This window comes from Mytilus edulis, chromosome 6, assembly GCF_963676685.1.
Source record: "Mytilus edulis chromosome 6, xbMytEdul2.2, whole genome shotgun sequence".
NCBI lineage: Eukaryota > Metazoa > Mollusca > Bivalvia > Mytilida > Mytilidae > Mytilus > Mytilus edulis.
In genome coordinates, this window is record NC_092349.1 from 3,557,399 (window position 1) to 3,580,368 (window position 22,970).

The window sequence follows — 22,970 nt, forward strand, 5'->3', positions numbered from 1 at the left end:
ATGAATAAATGGGAAGGTAACTTATATCATTTGTAAATTGACGTTACATTGCTGTTCATTAAATTAGAGAAACTTATATAGTATTTTTAACTTTAAAAATATCTGCAGGCAAAAATTTCAGCCGTTCAGCATTAAAGAAAGTACAATCATATATGTAATGAAACTCATCTCTCATGACATTTATGTTACATAAATCACATATTCTTTCTGATCTATCAATGCTATAAAATCTGAGTATAAATTCTACCACATTCAATAGGTAACCTATGACTACTTCACCTATATTTACACAAATTAATTCTTTATTGAGGGAGTGAACATGGAATGATTCCCACTTGCCTCCCCCTTCAGTTCAAGTCTCTTTTTTTTGGTCAGAAGCATAAATTATACTTTTTTACTTCTCTCGTCGTCTGTTCCGCCCCACTCTAATTCCCTGCAACCTAACTCCCACTCATTTCCAGGCTTCGATTCCAGAATCATGTCCCCTAGTGGCATCTTTGAGGGAATGTGGTTTCGGGGGGTTGGACGATCAATGCATTCAAATGGGACAAATGGTTGGACCCCCCCCCCCCCCCTTTTTCACCTCACTTTTTCCTGGGTTGGAATATCTCATTATATACAGACTGGTCTAATCGATGGTGTAGGGGTATTTCATAATTCTAATAAATTAAATGATATGTTTATGACATATGATATGGGGAAAATCTGGTATGGTATTGAAAAAAATCTGGATTCAGAATATTTTTTTATCATCTGCTTGACCGCTAATGTATCCAGTACCGACTTCTAAATAAAATTTGTTTGAATCTACGCTCAAAAGGGGACATGGTCTAAAAAACATATGGTGTTCCAAAACACCAAGGAAGATCTTTACAAATGGTAACAGGTTAACAAGTAACAACTGAAAAAAAAAGAGATTTGTTGGTATCCCTCCCTTATCTAAACAGTCCCCAAGTTATCACTACTTCCCAGCATGGTTTGGAAGCGTTGCCTTTTGTTTTGTAAAAACAATGCACTTGGATTAAGCGGTTTTGTAATAGCTAGTGGGGTTGTGTTGTACGAAAAATGTAAGATAGATGGAAATGTCTTAGCTTCATGGACAACAAATTTTGAACCCTCAGTGAAATGGGATTATAATTGGGACAGGTAAATACAAAAATAAATTGTCAACATTTGTATAAGTCATGTAACTATTAGTCCTAGTAATTATGATCTCTATAAAGGATATTTTTCATTTTTGCTGTTGTGCCTTCCTTCAAGCATTTGTCAAAGGTTTATTAGAAGGAACTGAAAAAATATGGCTATGTACATTTGTACCTGATCACTGGGAAAATTTTAGGCATGACAGGAACTAGGTATTTAAAGTTGAATGCATATTATAATTTAGAAAAAAGTTAGTATCAGGTCAGTTCGCGCTCAATACACTTTCGCACCCTACATGTTCGCACCTCAAATGTTTGCACCCAAGGATCGTTCGCACCCAATTTTAATCAAATTCCAGTTGAATATTTAGAAAATCATGATTGTTGTTTTAAATTGCTTTGATGTAAATACTGCATGTATTTAGCTTGGTATGAGTAAAACATTGAAGATTTTAAATGAAAAACATAAAAGATAATTGTTTTTAACGTGACAGCTTTATAGCCATGTTAGCCCCTATGATCTGATACAATGAAACAAAAAATTATAGCAATACACCATTTTGTACACTAACCAAAACTTGATTAAAATATATTCAACACAATAAAAAAAACATTGTCAGTATCTCACTTTATTTTGAAACAATGATATCAAGTTTTAGCACTTACCAAAACATAATTAACATGATTAAGATTTATTCAGCACAAAAAAAAAACGTTGACAGAAACCCACTTTATTTAGAAACAGTGATATTTTATTTTAACAATACACTATTCAAAACATGATTTAATTAGATTTATACAACACAAAAAAAAACGTCACACTTTATTTTTAAACAATGACAACAAATATACTTATAGGAATACACTTGCCAAAACTTGATTACAAGTTATCAAACACAAAACCAATAAAAATTGTATGCGAAGGTGTAGGGTTCAAACAGATTTTGGGTGCGAACATTTAGGGTGCTAATGTGAAAGGGGGCGAACGTGAATGGGCGCGAACAGACCCAGATTGTAAAAGTACACACTTGCCTTGAATTTCAGATTGTTAAATTCATGGTTTTTGGCTTACCTTCTCATTATTTGGTGTTACTTGTTGCCTCTATCAGGTGGTAGAACATTCTGATATTAGGTGAATCATATTTGTTAGACATGTCTTGATGTAATTAGAGCATCACAAAGAAGTGAAATGAAGCCCAGGCAATTATTGCAACTGTTATCATGGTTATATAAATCCAAATTTTTTTATTCCATGAATGTGTGCATATGATGTACATATATAGAACAAAATTTAATTATATAAAATCATAGTTAAAACATTGTAAAATTTAAAATAAATCAAATTAAAACCCATGAGAATGAAATTGCCTTCATATATCATGTATAATTAGATTACACAATCAACATGATCAATGACAATGTTACAGATGTTTTGAAAATAAAATTACACAAACAAAGATCAAACCTGTAGTTACAGCCCTGGTGATATGCATAACTTCAATTTTGTTCAAATCATATATGACATAATATCATGAATATGTGTGAATGAACTGTAAACAAGAGTCTCTGGTCCAGTTAACATGGTTAAGAAGAATGGTTTACTGGACAAAATGTTTGAAGCATTTTCAGTTGAACTGTGTCAGTCTGACCAGCCTGACTGTGACATCTGTACATGTATATTAACATAGTAAAAATATTAAAGGCATGTATTGATTATCTGAAGGTTGCATATGGCATTTTCTATCATGTGGCTATGGGGCAAATACAAACATGTACATGAAATATGAAATAATCTTTTTTTTTTTTTTTTTTTAAGGCGAGATCCAAATAGTCTAGTTAAACCTGACAAATCAACAGAAGGAACAACAGAAAAAGATTTAAAGGATGTTGAAAATGAGATTAAGAAGAGAACTCCAACAGCATCAAGACATTTGTTATTTATACGACATGGACAGTACAACACAGATGGCAAAACTGACTTTGATAGATATCTCACTGAACTAGGTATTAAAAAATAACATTTTTTAGTGTTTAAATTCCTTAAAATATGTTGCTTTGCTAACATTCCTCAAGATATGTTCATTTTTAGCTCACCTGACCTGAAAGGTCAAGTGAGCTTTTCTCATCACTTGGCGTCCGTCGTCCTGCGTCCGTCGTCCGTCGTCCGTAAACTTTTACAAAAATCTTCTCCTCTGAAACTACTGGGCCAAATTCTACCAAACTTGGCCACTATCATCCTTGGGATATCTAGTTTAAAAAATGTGTGGCGTGACCTGTCAAACCAACCAAGATGGCCGCCATGGCTAAAAATAGAACATAGGGGTAAAATGCAGTTTTTGGCTTATAACTCAAAAACCAAAGCATTTAGAGCAAATCCGACAGGAAGTAAAATTGTTTATCAGGTGAAGATCTATCTGCCCTGAAATTTTCAGACGAATCGGACAACCTGTTGTTGGGTTGCTGCCCCTGAAATGGTTATTTTAAGGAAATTTTGCAGTTTTTATACGACCGCAAATTTTGAAAAAATTTTCGTCGTATATTGCTATCACGTTGGCGTCGGCGTCGTCGTCGTCGTCGTCGTCGTCGTCGTCGTACGGCGTCCGAATACTTTTAGTTTTCGCACTCTAACTTTAGTAAAAGTGAATGGAAATCTATGAAATTTTAACACAAGGTTTATGACCACAAAAGGAAGGTTGGTATTGATTTTGGGAGTTTTGGTCCCAACATTTTAGGAATTAGGGGCCAAAAAGGGCCCAAATAAGCATTTTCTTGGTTTTCGCACTATAACTTTAGTTTAAGTTAATAGAAATCTATGAAATTTTGACACAAGGTTTATGACCACAAAAGAACGGTTGGGATTGATTTTGGGAGTTTTGGTCTCAACAGTTTAGGAATTAGGGGCCAAAAAAGGGCCCAAATAAGCATTATTCTTGGTTTTCGCACAATAACATTAGTTTAAGTAAATAGAAATCAATGAAATTTAAACACAATGTTAATGACTACAAAAGGAAGGTTGGTATTGATTTTGGGAGTTTAGGTCCCAACAGTTTAGGAATTAGGGGCCAAAAAGGGACCCAAATAAGCATTTTTCTTGGTTTTCGCACCATAACGTTAGTATAAGTAAATAGAAATCTATGAAATTTAAACACAAGGTTTATGACCATAAAAGAAAGGTTGGGTTTGATTTTGGGAGTTTTGGTCCCAACATAATAAGGGGCCCAAAGGGTCCAAAATTAAACTTTTGTTTGATTTCATCAAAATTGAATAATTGGGGTTCTTTGATATGCTGAATCTAACTGTCATGACTGTGTATGTAGATTCTTAACTTTTGGTCCCGTTTTCAAATTGGTCTACATTAAGGTCCAAAGGGTCCAAAATTAAACTTAGTTTGATTTTGACAAAAAATGAATCAGTTAGGTTCTTTGATATGCTGAATCTAAAAATGTACTTAGATTCTTGATTATTGGCCCAGTTTTCAAGTTGGTCCAAATCGGGGTCCAAAATTAAACTTTGTTTGATTTCATCAAAAATTGAATAAATGGGGTTCTTTGATATACCAAATCTAACTGTGTATGTAGATTCTTCATTTTTGGTCCTGTTTTCAAATTGGTCTACACTCAAGTCCAAAGGGTCCAAAATTAAACTTAGTCTGATTTTAACAAAAATTGAAATCTTGAAGTTCTTTGATATGCTGAATCCAAAAATGTACTTAGATTTTTTATTATGGGCCCAGTTTTCAAGTTGGTCCAAATCAGGATCTAAAATTATTATATTAAGTATTGTGCAATAGCAAGTCTTTTCAATTGCACAGTATTGCGCAATGGCAAGAAATATCTAATTGCACAATATTGTGAAATATCAATATTTTGTTTTAATTAGAGTTATCTTTCTTTGTCCAGAATAGTAAGCAAGAAATATCTAATTTCAAAATATTGTGCAATAGCAAGATTTTTTTTTAATTGGAGTTATCTTTCTTTGTCCAGAATCAACTTAAATCTTTGTTATATACAATATACAATGTATATTCACTTTTTACTACCAACTGATAAATTAAAATAATCTTTACCATTCAGTGATAACAAGCAGTTTTTTACATCTTAATATTTTATGATGTATTTAAATGAGTAGTTATTGTTGCAAACTCCATTAGAAATTTTAATTGAGATTAGTTTTGGAATAAGGGAAAGGGGGATGTGATTAAAAAAATTGGGTTCAATTTTTCTCATTTGAAATTTCATAAATAAAAAAGAAAATTTCTTCAAACATTTTTTTGAGAGGATTAATATTCAACAGCATAGTGAATTGCTCTAAGAGAAACAAAAATTTTAAGTTCATTAGAACACATTCATTCTGTGTCAGAAACTTATGCTGTGTCAACTATTTAATCACAATCCAAATTTAGAGCTGAATCCAGCTTGAATGTTGTGTCCATACTTGCCCTAACCGTTCAGGGTTCAACCTCTGCGGTCGTATAAAGCTACGCCCTGCGGAGCATCTGGTTGGTTATTATCTTGAATACTATTATAGATAGAGATAAACTGTAAACAGCAATAATGTTCAGCAGAGTAAGACCTACAAATAAGTCAACATGACCAAAATTGCCAGTCGACCCCTTAAGGAGTTATTGCCCTTTATAGTCAATTTTTAACAACTTTTCATCATTTTTTGTAACTTTTCTAAAAATCTTCTTCTCTAAAACTACTTTGCCAAATTTAATCAAACTTGGCAACAATTATCATTGTGGTTTATAGTTTAAAAAATGTGTCCGATGACCCAGCCTACCAAACAAAATGGCCGACATGGCTAAAATTAGAACATAGTGGTAAAATGCAGTTTTTGCTTTATATCTTTGAAACCAAGACATTTAGGGCAAATCTTTCAAGATTTTAATGTCCATCAGATTAAGATATATCCCCTCACAAATTTTCAGTTGAATCGGACAACCTGTTGTTGGGTTGCTGCCCTTAAATTGGTTATTTTAAGAAAATTTTGCAGTTTTTGGTTATTATCTTGAATACTATTATAGATAGAGATAAACTGTAAACAGCAATAATGTTCAGCAAAGTAAGATCTACAAATAAGTCAGCATGATCAAAATTGTTAGAGGACCCCCTAAGGAGTTATTGCCCTTTAGAGTCAATATTAAACAACTTTTCTTCATTTTTGTAACTTGTATAAAAATCTTTTCTAAAACTACTAGGCCAAATTTAACCAAACTTGGCCACAATCATAATACTAGGGTATCTATTTTTAAAAAGAGTGTCTAATGACCCGGCCTACCAACAAAGATGGCCGACATCAGTAAACACATTAACAGGTGAGCGACACAGGCTCTTGAGAGCCTCTAGTTTATCATTCCTTTAAAAAAGTTGATTTTATTTTAAAAATTACAATATAATCTAACTAAAAAATGTACCAGGTACCCTAAATTTGAGAAATTATTGCGAGATTTACAATGGGAATGTGACTGGGTATTTATCACAATGATTACAAATCTTATCTGTTACATGTATCTGTATGCAGATTTACCTGAAATCACAACAATTAAACTCTTTGTACATTCTTCAGAAATAAAAGTAAATGCATGTAAAAATATCTGATTTCCATACAGTTATGATATTCTTAAGTTTGATTGACAAATGTTTTATTCATTGCCAACACACATGACACACACATGACACACACATGACACACAGGTTAAAATATTATAACTATTTGTTACATTGAAAAATTATGAATCTGTTTTTAGCATGTTTAGGGATCCTGATGAAAAATAGGCAAAAGATACCCAAACTCATAAGTTGAAAACAAACGGACAAAGCCATGGCAAAAAAAAAACAAATTACAACTACAACAAAACCAGAGTCCACTAAACATGACACTGTATCACACACAAAAACTGAGTAATATAAATCCCCAAAAAAACGGAGGATGATCTCAGGTGCAGGTAAAGTATACAATGATTTTTTTTAGCATCTGTAATAGTTATTAACATTTACTTACATGACTTATATATACTACCTTAGAATTTTCATGTAAAAAAAAGGTAGTCCCTTAGACATGACCATGATGACCATTAGAAATGTCAAATCTTTAAAAACAAATCAGGTGCAATAAATACTCTTCTCTTAAATCACCAACATCATGAACATGTAACATGTGTAGTTAGTATTAAGAGATAAAAAGATAACATATAGATCTATGAAAACATATTCATTTTATATGAACCTTTCATCATTTTAGGAAAAAAGCAAGCTGATTTGACAGGTCAAAGGTTAAAAGAAATGGGACATGATTACTCTGTATTGGTTAGCTCGACAATGACAAGAGCCAAACAAACTGCAGACATTGTTGCTAAAAGTATACCAGATGTCCCACGAGAGGAGACAGACATACTTAGAGAAGGAGCACCGATCCCTCCTGAACCCCCTATTGGAAACTGGAGACCAGAGAAAAATGTAGGGATAGATGGATAGATTCATTCACAGTAAATGTTGTAAACCATATAACTATACCCCACGCAACAAAGTTATATTGTTTTTCACCCGTCCGTGCGTCAGTCAGTCCTGTTCTTGTCATTCCAACTCCTCTGAAACCACACTACAGAATTTCATGAAACCTTTTTAGATAATAAGGACATACATGTTATATATATGATGTACTATGAGGATGTTCATATGGACAGGAAATTATGATTCAATGTTTTTAATAGGAGTTATGCCCCTTTGAACTTAGATTTTTGGCCTAAATATACTACTGCAGCAGTTTATCATTGTAACTCCTCTGAAACCACACAGCAGAATTTCATGAACTTTTGTAGATAATAAGGACATACTATGTAGATGTGCATATTGACAGGAAATTATGATTCAATTTTTTCACTAGATTTCATACTCCGTTGAACTTATTTGCCCCAATATACTACTGCAACAGTTTGTCATCACAACTCCTCTGAAACCACACAGCAGAATTTCATGAAATTTTTAGATAATAAGGACATACTATGTAGATGTGCATATTGACAGGAAATTATGATTCAATTTTTTTTACAGTTATTTTATTTGTCCAGTGCAATGTGGGGGCATAGGGTATGTGAGTGCTCTCACTAACATGACTAAGGTTCTTTAATTTAGCCAGCAGTTTATTTATATAAAAGTTATGTGATGTGGTATGACATCCAATGATACTACTATATTCACCTAAGGACTAAGATTTCAAGACAACTGCAGCATACTTCGGTATCCATCCTGATTACTCTGCCAGCCTGTACCGTTAAAAGTTGTTGGTTCACTCGTCTAAATATATTCACCTAAGTTCAAATGTAGTGGATGTAAGCAGTTCTAGGCAACTGTGTGGTCTTTAACAATGAGAAAAAAATTCCATGCTGTATAGTCCACTCTATGAAATGCCTCAGCATGAAAACTATGAAACAATTCAATTGAGAAAAATAAAGGCCTAATTAGCATGATTAGTAATAAAACAATTTATGAGAAACACTAATGACAGACAATATAAAAAAGATTTTTTTTTACCCGACAACATTTAGATATAACTATGTCTGATTCTTTGATAATAGTTTGATTATACTGAACTGTAGGACTGTTTATAAGAATATCTTTGTAAATATAATAATTACAGTGAAATATAAATTGATTAATAACCTAAATAACTAAATGTTTGTCTACTTGAATAACCAAATGCTTGTCTACATGAATAACCAAATACAAGTCTTAATGTTTTATTTAAAATCTCTAACATGTCTAAGAATACATGGGAAGTTACAATGAATATCTACATATATAAGTACATGTATAAATACCCCATTAACAACCACATGCATTATATTTTAGGGAATGATTTATTCTTATTCATGTTATTTGACTTCAAAATTTGCAAAAAAAGAAATAACACAAATATTAGAATATGTCAAACTTAGATCATCGTTTATTGGAACACAAAAAACAAAGTTAGGTAAACATTAATAAAAATCACCTGAAAATTAACTGAAATAGACTAATTATGAATATTTCCATTTTTAACTATATTGACATTTACATGTATATTTCATTACATTTCAGCAGTTTTATCAAGATGGAGCTAGAATTGAAGCAGCATTTAGAAGATATGTACATAGAGCAGATCCAGAACAAAAAACAGACAGCTATGAAGTTGTTGTATGTCATGCCAATGTTATAAGATACTTTGTTTGTAGGTAAGTGTCATTTGAATAAATTAATTTAACCATGACCTTCATTTCAGTAAAAAATTCGTAAGGGTTCCACGGAACTCAGTGTCTCGCCTACTTTTGCTGTTAATCGCAGACTCAACAAAAATGAGGAAAAACATCAATAAAAATTTCCCTCTCGATACTGTCTTTTGATTGAAAGAAGCTTCCAAGTTTGGTAAAAAATCCAGGATAGTTTATGAATCTAATAAATGTTTTATAAACTTTAACTGCAGACTGTATGAAATGTTAACTGGAAGAAAAACTAAGTCCATTTATAAATAATTACATTAGATGTATGTTTCATTACAATACGTTATTCTTTTACACCCCAATAAATTTACAAAAAAGAGCATTCAATTCTTAAGTAAAATACGGAAAAAGTGAATTTTTTTTTTTTACAAAATTTACTTCTGAATAATATCTTTTGATCAGAAACAAGCTTTTGTTTAAGTTTAGTAGAAATCCAGGATAGTTTAAGAACATTATAAAAATCACAGAGTGAATGTTCTGTTTCTGGCAAAAAAACTAAGTCCATTCATAAGTAAAATATGGAAAAGTGGAAATTTATTTTTACAAAATTTTCTTCTTGATACTATCAAATGATCATAAACAAGCTTCTGTCCAAGTTTGGTACAAATCAAGGATAGTTAATGAAAGTTATTAAAATTTTAAAAACTTTAACCACAGAGTGAAAGTTATGTTTCCTTGCAGAAAAACTAAGTCCATTTATAAGTAAAATACGGAAAAGTGGAAATTTATTTTTGTAAAATTTTCTTCTTGATACTATCTTATGATCATAAACAAGCTTCTGTCTAAGTTTGGTACAAATCAAGGATAGTTTATGTAAGTTATTAAAATTTTAAAAACTTTAACCACAGAGTGAATATAATGTTTCCTCTATAATGTTTCCTCGCAGAAAAACTAAGTCCATTTATAAGTAAAATACGGAAAAAATGGAATTTTATTTTTACAAAATTTACTCTGGATACTTTTTTATGATCATAAACAAGCTTCTATCCAAGTTTGGTAGAAATTCAGTATAGTTTAAGAAAGTTATTAAAATTTCAAAAACTTTAACCACAGAGTGAATATTTGTGGACGCCGACGACGAAATATAGGATCGCTTAGTCTCGCTTTTTCGACTAAAGTCGAAGGCTTGACAAAAATGTGACAGAATAACATTGTTGTGGGGTTCTTATGATCAAATTTATAAGGGCCAGAGATGCAAACAGTTTTTTTTTCCTGTCAGACAATGGGGCCTACAGGGTACCAAGTTTTGCCAGACCCATATTTTCACTCAAAAATCAAATGAAATTATGCTATTGAACAAACGTTAATTTTAATTTTGTTGATATTATTATTATTTTAAAATAACCTGTGATTCATAACAATTGTAGTTTATTGACCCACTTACAAATTTTATCGGCCATGACATATTTCCTGAACTTATCAACTATGCTTAATAGACCTCCTTCCCAGAGAGCGAATTTCTAAAACAAAACATGACGGAAATACGGAGAATTGTTCGGGCGAGATGGACAAGGTACGAAAGACTATTACTGGGCGGAAATACTGGTTCCCGGAGTTAGAAAATGCGGGGGAACAGGACATTTACTTTTATTAAAGATGATCGCAATTTTATAAACAAAATACTATGCCGGGGCCGACGAGGATTTCAGTTTTGGCGGACCCAAGCGGACTTAAATATTGCCGGCCATCAGGTCCTGCACAGCTACGAGTTTTGCCGGACCTGCATAAATCCTGCCCCTTAGGTCCGACGGGTCCGACGATTAGTTGCATCTCTGAAGGGCCTATTGAATCTAGTCGGCAATGCCATATAGGAATCATTCTCTCAGTCTGTTCCCTCATTTTTATGTTGTATGATAATTCAGGATGCCTTAACCTATGTTAACAACTGTTTTGCAGTGTTTATATCTTTTTAATCATGTGAACATTTGGGAAAATTGAAAGATTTTTTTGTGCTAGGATTACCAAGATTTTTTGTGGTAGTATTTCAAGCCGACTGAGATAAGGTATAAAATGCTATACCAAATTATTATTGAACATGCGAATCAACAGCTATATGTATAATTATTGAGGAATGTGGATTGTACATGTACTTGATGTTTAACTCAGCAGATGTGGACTTATATTATGATAATATAATATTTGAATATGAGGATAAAAAAAGAACAAACACAATGCATTGAATGTACTTTTTGAATATGAGAATGGATTAGAAAAGGAACAAAAACATTGCAATGAATGATATATTGAATAGAAGAATAGAAAAGAAACACATGCATTGTATAGATGTAATTTAATGTAGTATATGAATATGAGAAGAAGGAAGGAAGCATTTACATTATTTGAAAGCTCATAAAGTGGATACTCTTTTTAACTGGTCAGGGTCAAATATTGACTGTTTCCAGAATATTCTGATATATTCTCATCATAAACTGCCTGTATTGATGGGTATTTAAAATAGGTAGGACAAGGCGTTTTAGTACATTCTATGCCAAAAGTTTGGAAAGTCATATGTGAAATAATGTACATGTAAATTATTAACAGCCTAACCAGAGAAGGATCAGTATTTAGTAAACTTATCTCCAGTTTGAGATTCGGATTTGTCTGCAGTTTACATTGGTTTTTTTTTTCTGATATAGTGAATTTGTTTTTTTTCTCAACGTTGTCTTTTCTATGGATTTACAGATTTATTTATTTTTCTTTGCTTGTGCCCAAGGTGCTGTACCACAATTATACTATCTACTTGAATATAAAATTACGATCGAAGATAGATGAAGTTGCTTTCTTCCTTTCGTTTGTGTTTGTTTGTTTTTTCAGGGCCATACAACTTCCTCCAGGTAGTGTGTTAATAAAAATTTTGAGTATAATATTCGTACTTCCACTTGGCATAGAGGCCTCGGTGGCCCAGTGGTCTAATTAATTACTACTGTATCACTAGCAAGTCAACACTGAGGTTGTGAGTTCGAACCCTGCTCGTGCAGGTGCACTCAACTACAATCTTAATTGACTAGGATTGTCAGTTTTCCTATGGTAGGTCAGTGGTTTTCTGCGGGCACTCTGGCTGCCTCCATCAATAACAACTGGCCGCCATGAAATAGCCTAAATGCGGTGCTTAAAAGTGGCGTTAAAACACAAAAAATCAAATCAATCATGTGTTGTCAATCGACTTGGCATACAACAAATCAGAATACTGGACTTGGTGTTTTGAGCTCAAAATTTATGCTGCAAATACTCAGTACAATTTCATAATGAATAGCCAAGAACCATGGCTAACAGCCTCAACCATGACAGTTTAACTTTCTATTTGTTTGTTATTACAGAGCCTTGCAACTCCCTCCAGAAGCTTGGTTACGTTTAAGCCTGAATCATGGCAGTATAACTTGGATTACTGTTAGACCAACTGGCCGAGTTGGACTTCGGACCTTAGGGGAAAGTGGATTTATGCCTGCTGATGTCACATCGGTTATGTGATGATAACTAAAGACTAGTGAGTGCAAAATTCAGTTGACAAAGAAGACATCAGTGTATAGTACTTTGTGAACAATAAATCTCAATTTGTCTGATCAGAATAATTTATATTTATTACTATATTGTGAAATAACCTTTTGTAGTAAAATCAATAAAAGCAACTATTAAAGGTAGATAGTTAAATCAATCAATCCTTCATCTGTGTTTATTTTGTTCATAGCCAATTGAATATAGAGTAGAAACACTTTTAATTCTGACAAGCAGGTCAAGTGATAAAATTGAGAATGGAAATAGGAAATGTGTCAAAGAGACATAACAACCCAACACAGCGTGAAAATCCCTCACCCAAAGACAGAAGAATTTAATGAGATAGAATTGCTAATGTGATTTTTCTGTAATTTTAATTTGCTGTTCATGAAGTTTTTATTTCTTTGAAACAGTGCTCCTGGTATAGTTTGCTTTCGTCTGATTGGTACAACTCTTTGGATTTTATGGTTTCTCAGTGCTCTTCAGCTAAAGGTTATTGAAATCCCACTTTTTGGATTTGTGTGCAACTGATGAGTTTAATGTAGACATATATTATATGAATAGTAAAACCTTATTCTAATCAAAAGTTTAACAAATATGATTGGTCTTTGACAGGCTTTAAATAACGTTTGTAATGCAGCAATTGTCATTTTTTGCTGATCTTTATTTTGGTTATTTACTCAAATACATTAATGTATGTATATTCATATAATTATATAGAGGACAAAACGTAATGGTTGACAATATGAAGTGGCTCCAGTTGATTATTTTCCTTTGGCATGTTACCATGGAAACTTATAAATATCATACATTTTTCCTTGCTTTCATTTAAAGGGAAAATGATTTTTTAGGTATAATATGTCTTACTACAAAGACCAAACGTGTTATCAGATGAACTTGCGCATAAATATTAGTAGTATCTTGATATCGGTTGAGGCAATCTATATTATCAGATCATACAACATAAAAGTATTGAGGGACAGAGAGACAGTCAGAATGATTACTATAGGGCATTTACACACTCATAGTTATAATTTGGATAACAAAATGCATGCAAGGAAAATTTGGCTTGAATTGATTTTTAGTTAAATTTAAACATATTTTATTAACTTAAAATAAAATGGATTGGACACAAGTAAAGCATACTTATGAATGTACTGTAAATACACTATTAATATCATTTAACAGGATGGAATTGATGTATAATATGTAGTATTTATGTTACCGATTATTATGTAACAGTAATGCATAATGGACTACATTTGCTACCTCATTTATACTGCGCAGATAACATCTAAATACAGAAAAGTCACAAAAAGAATCTATCAAAAATTTTCAAATATGACAAAAAAATCAAGGCAATGATTCATCATAAAAAAATAATTTAAAAAGTCACAATTACGAGGCAAAATTCACACACTTTTGTTTTGGAAAAAAGTATTAACAATAATACTGAATTCCTAAATTCAGAAAGTGTGAAGTCCATAAATCATGACGAAATCAAATACTGTCAACTAGAAGAAAGAATGTGAAACCATTTGATATTCCTGTCTTGATACAGACATTTTCCGAAGAAACTGATGAATTAAACATGATTATATGGCTAGCTTAACCTCTTACTTATATGACAATTGTTTATGGTTCCTTTATATTGACAAGATTGATTGAATTACCAAAATAGACATAATTTGTTAATATGACAATTGGGATCCAGCAGCACAAAAGAGGGACGAAAGATACCAAAGGGACAGTCAAACTCATAACTGCAAACATACATTACAGAAATACAACATTCATATAGATTTATAGTAATTTAAGAAAGCCTAATGGTATTTATAACAGCTCATTATTGTCGAGCCTGCAACTTTTGTCGCAGAATACTCAACATAGGGATAGTGATCCGGCGGCGGTGGCAGCTTTAGCTTACTTCTTAAAAGATTTATATTATATATGGTGGAAGACCTGGATGCTTCTTACTTTGTATATGGATGCCTCATGTTACGAAGTTTCCATCAGTCACATGTCCAATGTCCGTGACCTCATTTTCAGTGTTCAGTGACTACTTGAAGAAGAGTTAACATTTTTAGCTCACCTTTCCCAAAGAACCAAGTGAGGTTTTCTCATCAGTTGGCGTCGGTTGTCCGTCGTCGTTCGCTGTCTGTGGTCAGTCGTCGTTAACTTTTACAAAAATCTTCTCCTCTGAAACTACTGGGCCAAATTTAACAAACTTGGCCACAATCATCATTGGGATATTCAGTTTAAAAAATGTGTCCGGTAACCCGGCCAACCAATGGCCCCCATGGCTAAAAATAGAACATGGGGTAAAATGTAGAGTTTGGCTTATATTTCTGAAACCAAAGCATTTAGAGCAAATCTGTTATGGGGGTAAAATTGTTTATCAGGTCAAAATCTATCTGCCCTGAAATTTTCAGATGAATCGGACAACCCGTTGTTGGGTTACTGTCCCTGAATTGGTAATTTTAAGGAAATTTGGCATTTTTGGTTATTATCTTGATTATTATTATAGATGGAGATAAACTGGAACCACCAATAATGTACAACAAAGTAAGACCTACAAATAAATCAACATGATCAAAATGGTCAATTGACCCCTTAAGGAGTTATTGCCCTTTATTGTCAATTTTCAAAAATTTTGATAAATGTTTGTAATTTTTACAAAAATCTTCTCCTCTGAAACTACTATGACAAATTTAACAAAACTTGTCCACAATCATCATTAGGGTATCTAGTTTAAAACATTTGTCCCATGACCCCTCCTGCGAACCAAGATGGCCGACATGGCTAAAAATAGTACATAGGGTAAAATGGAGTTTTGGGCTCATATCTCAAAAACCAAAGCATTTACAGCAAATCGGATGGGATATATTTGTTCGTTAGGTCAAGGTGTATCTGCCCTGAAATTGTCAGACCAATCAGACAACCTGTTGTTGGGTTGCTACACCTGAATTGGTAATTTTAAGAAAATTTTGCAGCTTTTGGTTATTATCTTGAATATTATTATAGATAGAGATAAACTGTAAACAGCAATAATGTACAGCAAAGTAAGACCTACAACTCAATTTTTGTAAATTTTTTGCAAAATATTTTAACTACTGGGACAAGTTCATTACAGATAGAGATAATTGTAAGCAGCAAGCATGTTCAGTAAATTAAGATCTACAAACACATCACCATCACCAAAACAAAATTTTGTCATTAATTCATTTGTGACTTTCGCTTATGATATGCACTTAGACCAAGGTGAGCGACACAGGCCCTTTAGTTTGTAATGTTAAATTATCTCTTATTATTAGTCATAGGATAACTATATTTGGTATGTGCGTACCTTGTAAGGTCCTCATACCCGTCAGACATTTTCACTTGACCTCGACCTCATTTCAGGGAACAGTAAACAAGGTTAAATATTGGTGGTCAAGTCCATATCTCAGATACTATAAGCAATAGGTCTAGTATATTCGCTGTATGGAAGGACTGTACGGTGTACATGTTTAACTGGCAGGTGTCATCTGACCTTGGCCTCATGATTCAGTGGTCATAGTTAATTAAGTTTTTGTGTTTTGGTCTGTTTTTCTTATACTGTATGCAATAGGTCTACTATATTTGGTGTATGGAATGATTGTAAGGTGTACATATCAAGCTGGCAGGTGTCATCTGACCTTGACCTCATTTTCATTGTTCAGTGGTCGTAGTTATGTTTTTGAGTTTTGGTCTTTTTTTTCTTATACTATATGCAAAAAGGTCAACTGTATTTGGTGTATGGAAATATTTTATGATCTATATGTCAGTCGCGCAGGTTTTATTTGACTTTGACCTTATTTTCACAGTTCATTGCTCAGTGTTAAGTTTTTGTGTTTTGGTCCAGTTTTCTTAAACTATAAGCAATAGGTCCACTATATTTGTTGTATGGAAAAATTGTTAGCTGTACATGCCTGCCTGGCATGGTTCATCGGACCTTGACCTCATTTTCATGGTTCATTGGTCAATGTTTAGTTTTCTTGGTTAATGTTGAGTTTATGTGACAGTTGTATTAAAGCTTTGTATTTATGACTATCAACATAATATCAATGATTAGTAGAGAAGGAGAGATATTTCAGCGTGTTAGTTCATGTATAATATCATCAGAATTACCCTAAACGCTTTACAACAAATCCAATCACATATATAAGTATTAACAATAAAATATGAAAGCCCATGTTATGAAATCCAAACATGGGCTTCGAGCGGTTCAAGTTACATCTTTTTGAAATTTTTAGTAGCTAAAGATCTGCTGGAGTTCGTTATGATTTAACAGGTTTTTTTTTCACCGAACCTTTTGTTTTCCCTTACTTCTAATATTGGCTTATGAAGGTTTTGAAGAATGTCATGGTAATTTATGGTGTCTTGACGGCTATAAAACAGAGTAAACAGTCATTTACGAATAATCTTAGCGTTTCGTTAGTTTAAACAGACACATCCAAACATTTGACTGAATCTAGGTAGATGTTATACAAATATATATAGACACGAAAAGAGTAACTCTCCTAAAATTACCTTGTGAAAAGCCCCTATCAACTGTTACGTCTTCTGGTTGTTAACCTTCTACATTGTTCTACTTCCACTCACATTCCTCTAACATTTTTACATATTTAACCAGTTTTTGTTGGATTCTCGTATTCCATTTTCACTCTTTTTATAAGGCTAAGGAGTTTAATTCTAATAAGACACTGTGTCGAAGACTTAGTCTTCAAATAAGTCTAGGATGAAAATATCAGTTTGCAGTCTAGTATTATATCTTATATTCCTACATGAAATCAGTCAAGGTGACTATTAAGTGGGTTACGCATTAGTGACCAGGGCCCAGATACGAATTCACACACAAAAAAATGTGATTTTAAAACATCATGCTTTTCACGACATTTCACTATTTGCATGCACATTATGTGTTGTAGGAGATAACATGGTAGTGATGTTACTGATTATGTCTTATTCCCGGCAGCCTGTTTGTCTCAAATTTTGAATGCACACTTATATTTGTGTTTATCAAATCATGTGTTAGATTTGCAATTTTTGAATGATTCTTAAAGATTATATCAGTCCGGGTGTTTTGTGGCTTGCAGATGTAGTAAGTATTCCGTCGGGTATTTCATACGATGAAGATGCTTTTGATGGATTCATATCTTTGAACTATCCATTTTCTATAATGGGTATATATTCGATAGGGAATGTGTTTAGTTGTTTCTGGTACTTTTGTGGATTTGTCTGTGGTATCAGTAGATCGACTTTCTCTTATTGTCGCTGGTGAGTTAACTTTGCACTTTTAAGGAGATACTCAAGTGTTATAATTATCTGCATTTGATAAATTCCCTGACTGCTGTTAATAGGTTGTTTTTGTTTTTGATCCTTTTAGTATGGTTTTATTGATATATATTTCGCCAGTTTTTCTGCTGTAGGTCGGAGGATGTCTCTGATTCAGATTCAAACTGACCGCCACGAAATAGTTTATAGTGCTGATAGGGGTGTTTAACACCAACTAATCATTCAGTAACTTATAGTATGTCAATTTATCTTTTCGGATCTGTTGACATATATTTAAGAAGTGCCTATATTTTGTCCTTCATTTCGCGTAGCGCCTGCTAACGTTATGCATCATAATTTTGTTTAAAGAACCGACTCCTTTTATTTCACTTTGTAAAATTATGCACGACTCATGACGTGGCTCGGTTTATGGACATCTTGCCTTCGGGTTTTTGCACTACGGTACCATGTTGTGATATTTGTTTTATGGTAACAAGTTACTTCAAATCAGTTTATGGTAATAACTTACTTGATATCAGTAGGTAGGGACAGCTTTTTCGGTTCACTAAACAGCTAAGCCGATCTTGTCCATTATAATCTTCTGATTGTAAAAGTGTTCCTTTATTCTCCGTTTTGCTGTTTTGACTCCTATCTGTCAGAAGGTGGTTGAACTTTACAGAACATTCTGGTATCATACTATAATTCAATACCAATATATAATCAGTACGTCTTTGATGTTCTCAAAAGCCTATCGAAAGAATATCTAAAACAAAAAGGTAAGAATATCTAAACATGTTGACCAAACTCATTGAGTGAGACCAATTGCAAGTAGGTAAAGTGTTTTTACATGATATTTGTTTCCATTCTTTTCCCATTAAAAAACCCTGCCTGATCAAAACAGCCTAAATGGCAAAAGAAATCATATCCTTTTGTTTGATATTACAGAGCATTACAACTACCACCAGAAGCTTGGCTACGATTCTATCTTAACCATGGAAGCATTACATGGCTCACTGTCGGACCAAATGGACAAGTTGGGCTGACAACTCTAGGAGAAACAGGATTTATGCCTGCTAATGTCACATTCTATTCACAGCTGTAGTTCTTTCTTGATTTTATATTTATCAATAGCATTTCTTTATTTCTATTTCTATTAAATTTATATCATAATAAATTTTGTTTTAAATTCTATCCATTATCTATATATATATGCATTTAATAAACTAACTAATTTTCGTGATACATTTTTTTCGCGTTTTCTTGCCACCTTGAAGCATCGTTTTATTTTGCTATTTCCTAATAACCATATACAGGGAAAGGTTCAATTTTTACGAATTCTTGAACATTTATATTTGTTTAAGTTGCGAAAACGAATTGCCCACACATATTATTTGGTTTACAGTATATCGTCGGTGGGCCCACTAGGGAATTGTATGTACATCCCATATGCATGAATTTATCATTTGTATAAATGCGCAATGTATTTAAGTACGATACTACTTAACATAAAGATAAAAGCAATTAAAGCTAAATAGAGATGGAAATATATCCGTTTAGTGTAAATATAAACAGACATATTAATATATAAAAAAAAGAACTCAAGAGATTAAACTACAGACCTTAAACATATAAAACAGTACTACATAACGTTAAGACAATTCAAACATATAACGTAAACATAAAATAACAATTCAATTTCAATTCAAAGTTTTATTGCCATATAAACTTCACAGTTTGTGTGACATATAACAACAACAAAAACAAATGAAGACAATATCTAAGTAACTCTAAATATATATACAAATTCAGGTAAATATTAAAGGGTCCCCTGTCCTCAGTTCCATTGACTTTTTTTTTATAAAATATCCTAGTTTATTCACTTGTGTTGGTGTTGATGGATTAAGTATATATATAACTTTGTCATTGTCAGTGAGATTAGCAAATGAATTATCTTCTATGTTAATGCACTTAAAATATGCTAATCTAATATTTGAATTGTGAAATAATGTTTCTCATCATCTAGTACTTTGCATTTTTGCAAAGTCTCTCTTCGCGAGGAATTTTTAAAATGCCTTCCTTTTTCAATTAATAATGATTTTTTTTTAGAAGTTTTGTAATTAATTTTCTGAATTCAAAGTTTGAATTAGAGAGGTTAGGTTTTATCAATAGATTTAAATCAAGTCCTTTATAAAAAAATAATTTACTTTTATCAGCAAAAGATCTCAACTTATCCATCAACAGGTTGTTGTAGTATGAGTTTATTTAGGATTTGGTATAGTTTTTAATGTTTTTAAATTGTTTTAAATTATCACAGGTTTTTAGTCTATCTATATCAATATTGGATTCAGAAAAAATATCTATTGCAAAAGTGAACCATGAATAGGACCCACTAGAATTCAAAGTTTTAGTTAATTGAAAAGATTCATGTAATAAGGAATTCAAATTTGAGGTGAAAAGCGTTGCTAAATACATAATAGTTTGGGTTTTATATGACATTCAATAGGCAGCTTAATTCATTCCTTGTACCAAAATTTGAGACGCTCTTGTAAGTGCCAAGCGTAAACTTGCAATAACCAAGATGCAAGTTTTCTATTGGAGTCTTGTCAATAAAATTAAATGAGTCCACATTTTTCCAGAAACCAAAGATCTTTGTTTAGCTTTGAAATATGTTATATATAAGTCTAAATATGTTAATTCAGAATTATAGGTACATATAAATACATAACACGGATAAACTTTTTAGCTCACCTGTCCCGAAGGGACAAGTGAGCTTATGCCATCACTTGGCGTCCGTCGTCGTCCGTCGTCTGTCGTCTGTCGTCTGTCGTCGTCTGTCGTCGTAATCTATTTCAAGAATCTTCTCCTCTGAAACTACTGGGCCAAATACTTTCAAACTTTAACTGAATGTTCCTTAGGGTATCTAGTTTGTAAATTGTATCCGAAGTTTTGATCTATCAACAAACATGGTCGCCATTGCTAAAAATAGAACATAGGGGTCAAATGCAGTTTTTGGCTTATAACTCAAAAACTAAAGCATTTAGAGCAAATCTGACAGGGGTAATATTGTTTATCAGGTCAAGATCTATCTGCCCTGAAATTTTCAGATGAATCAGACAACCTGTTGTTGGGTTGCTGCCCCTGAATTGGTAATTTTAAGGAAATTTTGCTGTTTTTGGTTATTATCTTTACTATTATTATAGATAGAGATAAACTGTAAACAGGAATAATGTTCAGCAAAGTAAGATTTACAAATAAGTCAACATGACGGAAATGGTCAGTTGACCCCTTTAGGAGTTATTGGGTCCGTGTATATCTACGTCCATTCGTTTTTCGTTTTGAAATATCAAAAACAAAAAACAAAAAACGAAAGCGTTTTCATTTTTCGTTTTTGATTTCTTAAAAACCAAAATGAAAAACGAAAGTGTTTTCATTTTTCGTTTTTGATTTCTTAAAAACCAAAATGAAAAACAATAGTGTTTTCGTTTTTCGTTTTTGATTCCACAAAACAAAAAACGAAAAACAAAAGTATTTTCATTTTTCATTTTTGATTTTTCAAAAACTAAAATCGAAAAATTAAAGTGTTTTCATTTTTCATTTTTAATTTCACAAAAACAAAAAACGAAAAACGAAAAACGAAAGTGTGCTCAATTTATCTTTCCCACACTGTTTAATTGTCATTCAAAAAATGACAATGTTGTCATTTGTCATTCTTTTAAAGGTCGTTAAAGTATACATGCACAGCGGTTGTCAGATCGAAGATAATGTCGACGGACGCAAAAGTCTTTAGCAATCTGAACAATATGGGTGCGTGAACTTTATTACTTTTAAGTTTAGAAAGGTCGATCCAAGATTATTAGAATTGATGACCAAGGTCCATCTGCCAGTATTTTACGAACTACGAGGACGATAATGTATTTTGCTTGATCAAATTTTCAAAATTTCCGCAATTTCACAATTCAAACTGGGATATTAAAGCCTTCAATTGGTTTGCCATTAGGAGCCTATAAGGTATTTATTTTGCTTATTTGTGAAGACTATAAGATGACATTAACTAGAGGCCGTTGATGGGGGATTATGGAATTGAGAATAGTGGACAAAAAATATAAATAATAGAGACAATGGACCAAGAAATAAATAAACTAGTATCTCAATTGTTTGTAAAACAATTGAAAGGTCTTTCCTGTAAAAATGATGTTTTCGTAATGTGCTTTGTACGACCTTTCGTTTGATATACGACAAGCATACCTTCTGAAACTTTTCGCTTTTTACACTTAATGACCCCATCCACCTACATTTTCGAGATCGAAAGTATGATATAGGTAATGTAGACTTGATGATCTTTTATTTGATATGCGACAACGCCATGTTCTAGAAAGTTTGATTTTTGCACTTAATAACCCCATCCAACTAATTTTTGGAGGTCAGGAATTTGATATTCGAAATGTACACATCATAACCTTTCATTTGATATACAACAACCCTATCTTATAAGAAAATTTATTTTCTGCACTCAATGACCTCACCCAACCAATTTTTGGGGACGTCAATTTGAAATTTGAAATGTACGCTTTATGTTCTTTCATTTGATATGCGACAACCTTACCATCTGAGAAATTTGAATTTTTGCACTAAATGACCCCACCCTTCCGCCTGTGATGAAAAAGAGGTTTAAAATTTTCATTTTTAAGTAGAGTTTATTGAGACCTTCAATTTGATATATCAGATGACCCCATTTGACAAAGTGCCAAAAATGATGCAATATCAACGATATAAATAGAAGTTAT

At 32.5% G+C, this 22,970-nt stretch overlaps 1 protein-coding gene across 4 annotated transcripts; it reads left to right on the plus strand.

The window, feature by feature from the left end:
• The first annotated feature begins 921 nt into the window (after positions 1-921).
• LOC139526964 (serine/threonine-protein phosphatase PGAM5, mitochondrial-like) lies at positions 922-19,428 on the plus strand. Of its 4 annotated transcripts, none has more exons than XM_071322151.1 (5): positions 922-1,146; positions 2,959-3,146; positions 7,386-7,600; positions 9,224-9,354; positions 19,132-19,428. In XM_071322151.1, exons 1-5 carry the CDS (start codon positions 974-976, stop codon positions 19,286-19,288), a joined length of 864 nt encoding a protein of 287 aa, XP_071178252.1. In that variant the 5' UTR covers positions 922-973; the 3' UTR covers positions 19,289-19,428. The 4 variants fall into 4 exon arrangements, with proteins under 4 accessions (XP_071178252.1, XP_071178251.1, XP_071178255.1 ...); XM_071322150.1 differs by having other exon boundaries at positions 924-1,146; positions 9,221-9,354; XM_071322154.1 differs by lacking the exon at positions 19,132-19,428 and adding an exon at positions 12,717-13,060 and having other exon boundaries at positions 926-1,146.
• The last annotated feature ends 3,542 nt before the right edge of the window (positions 19,429-22,970 follow it).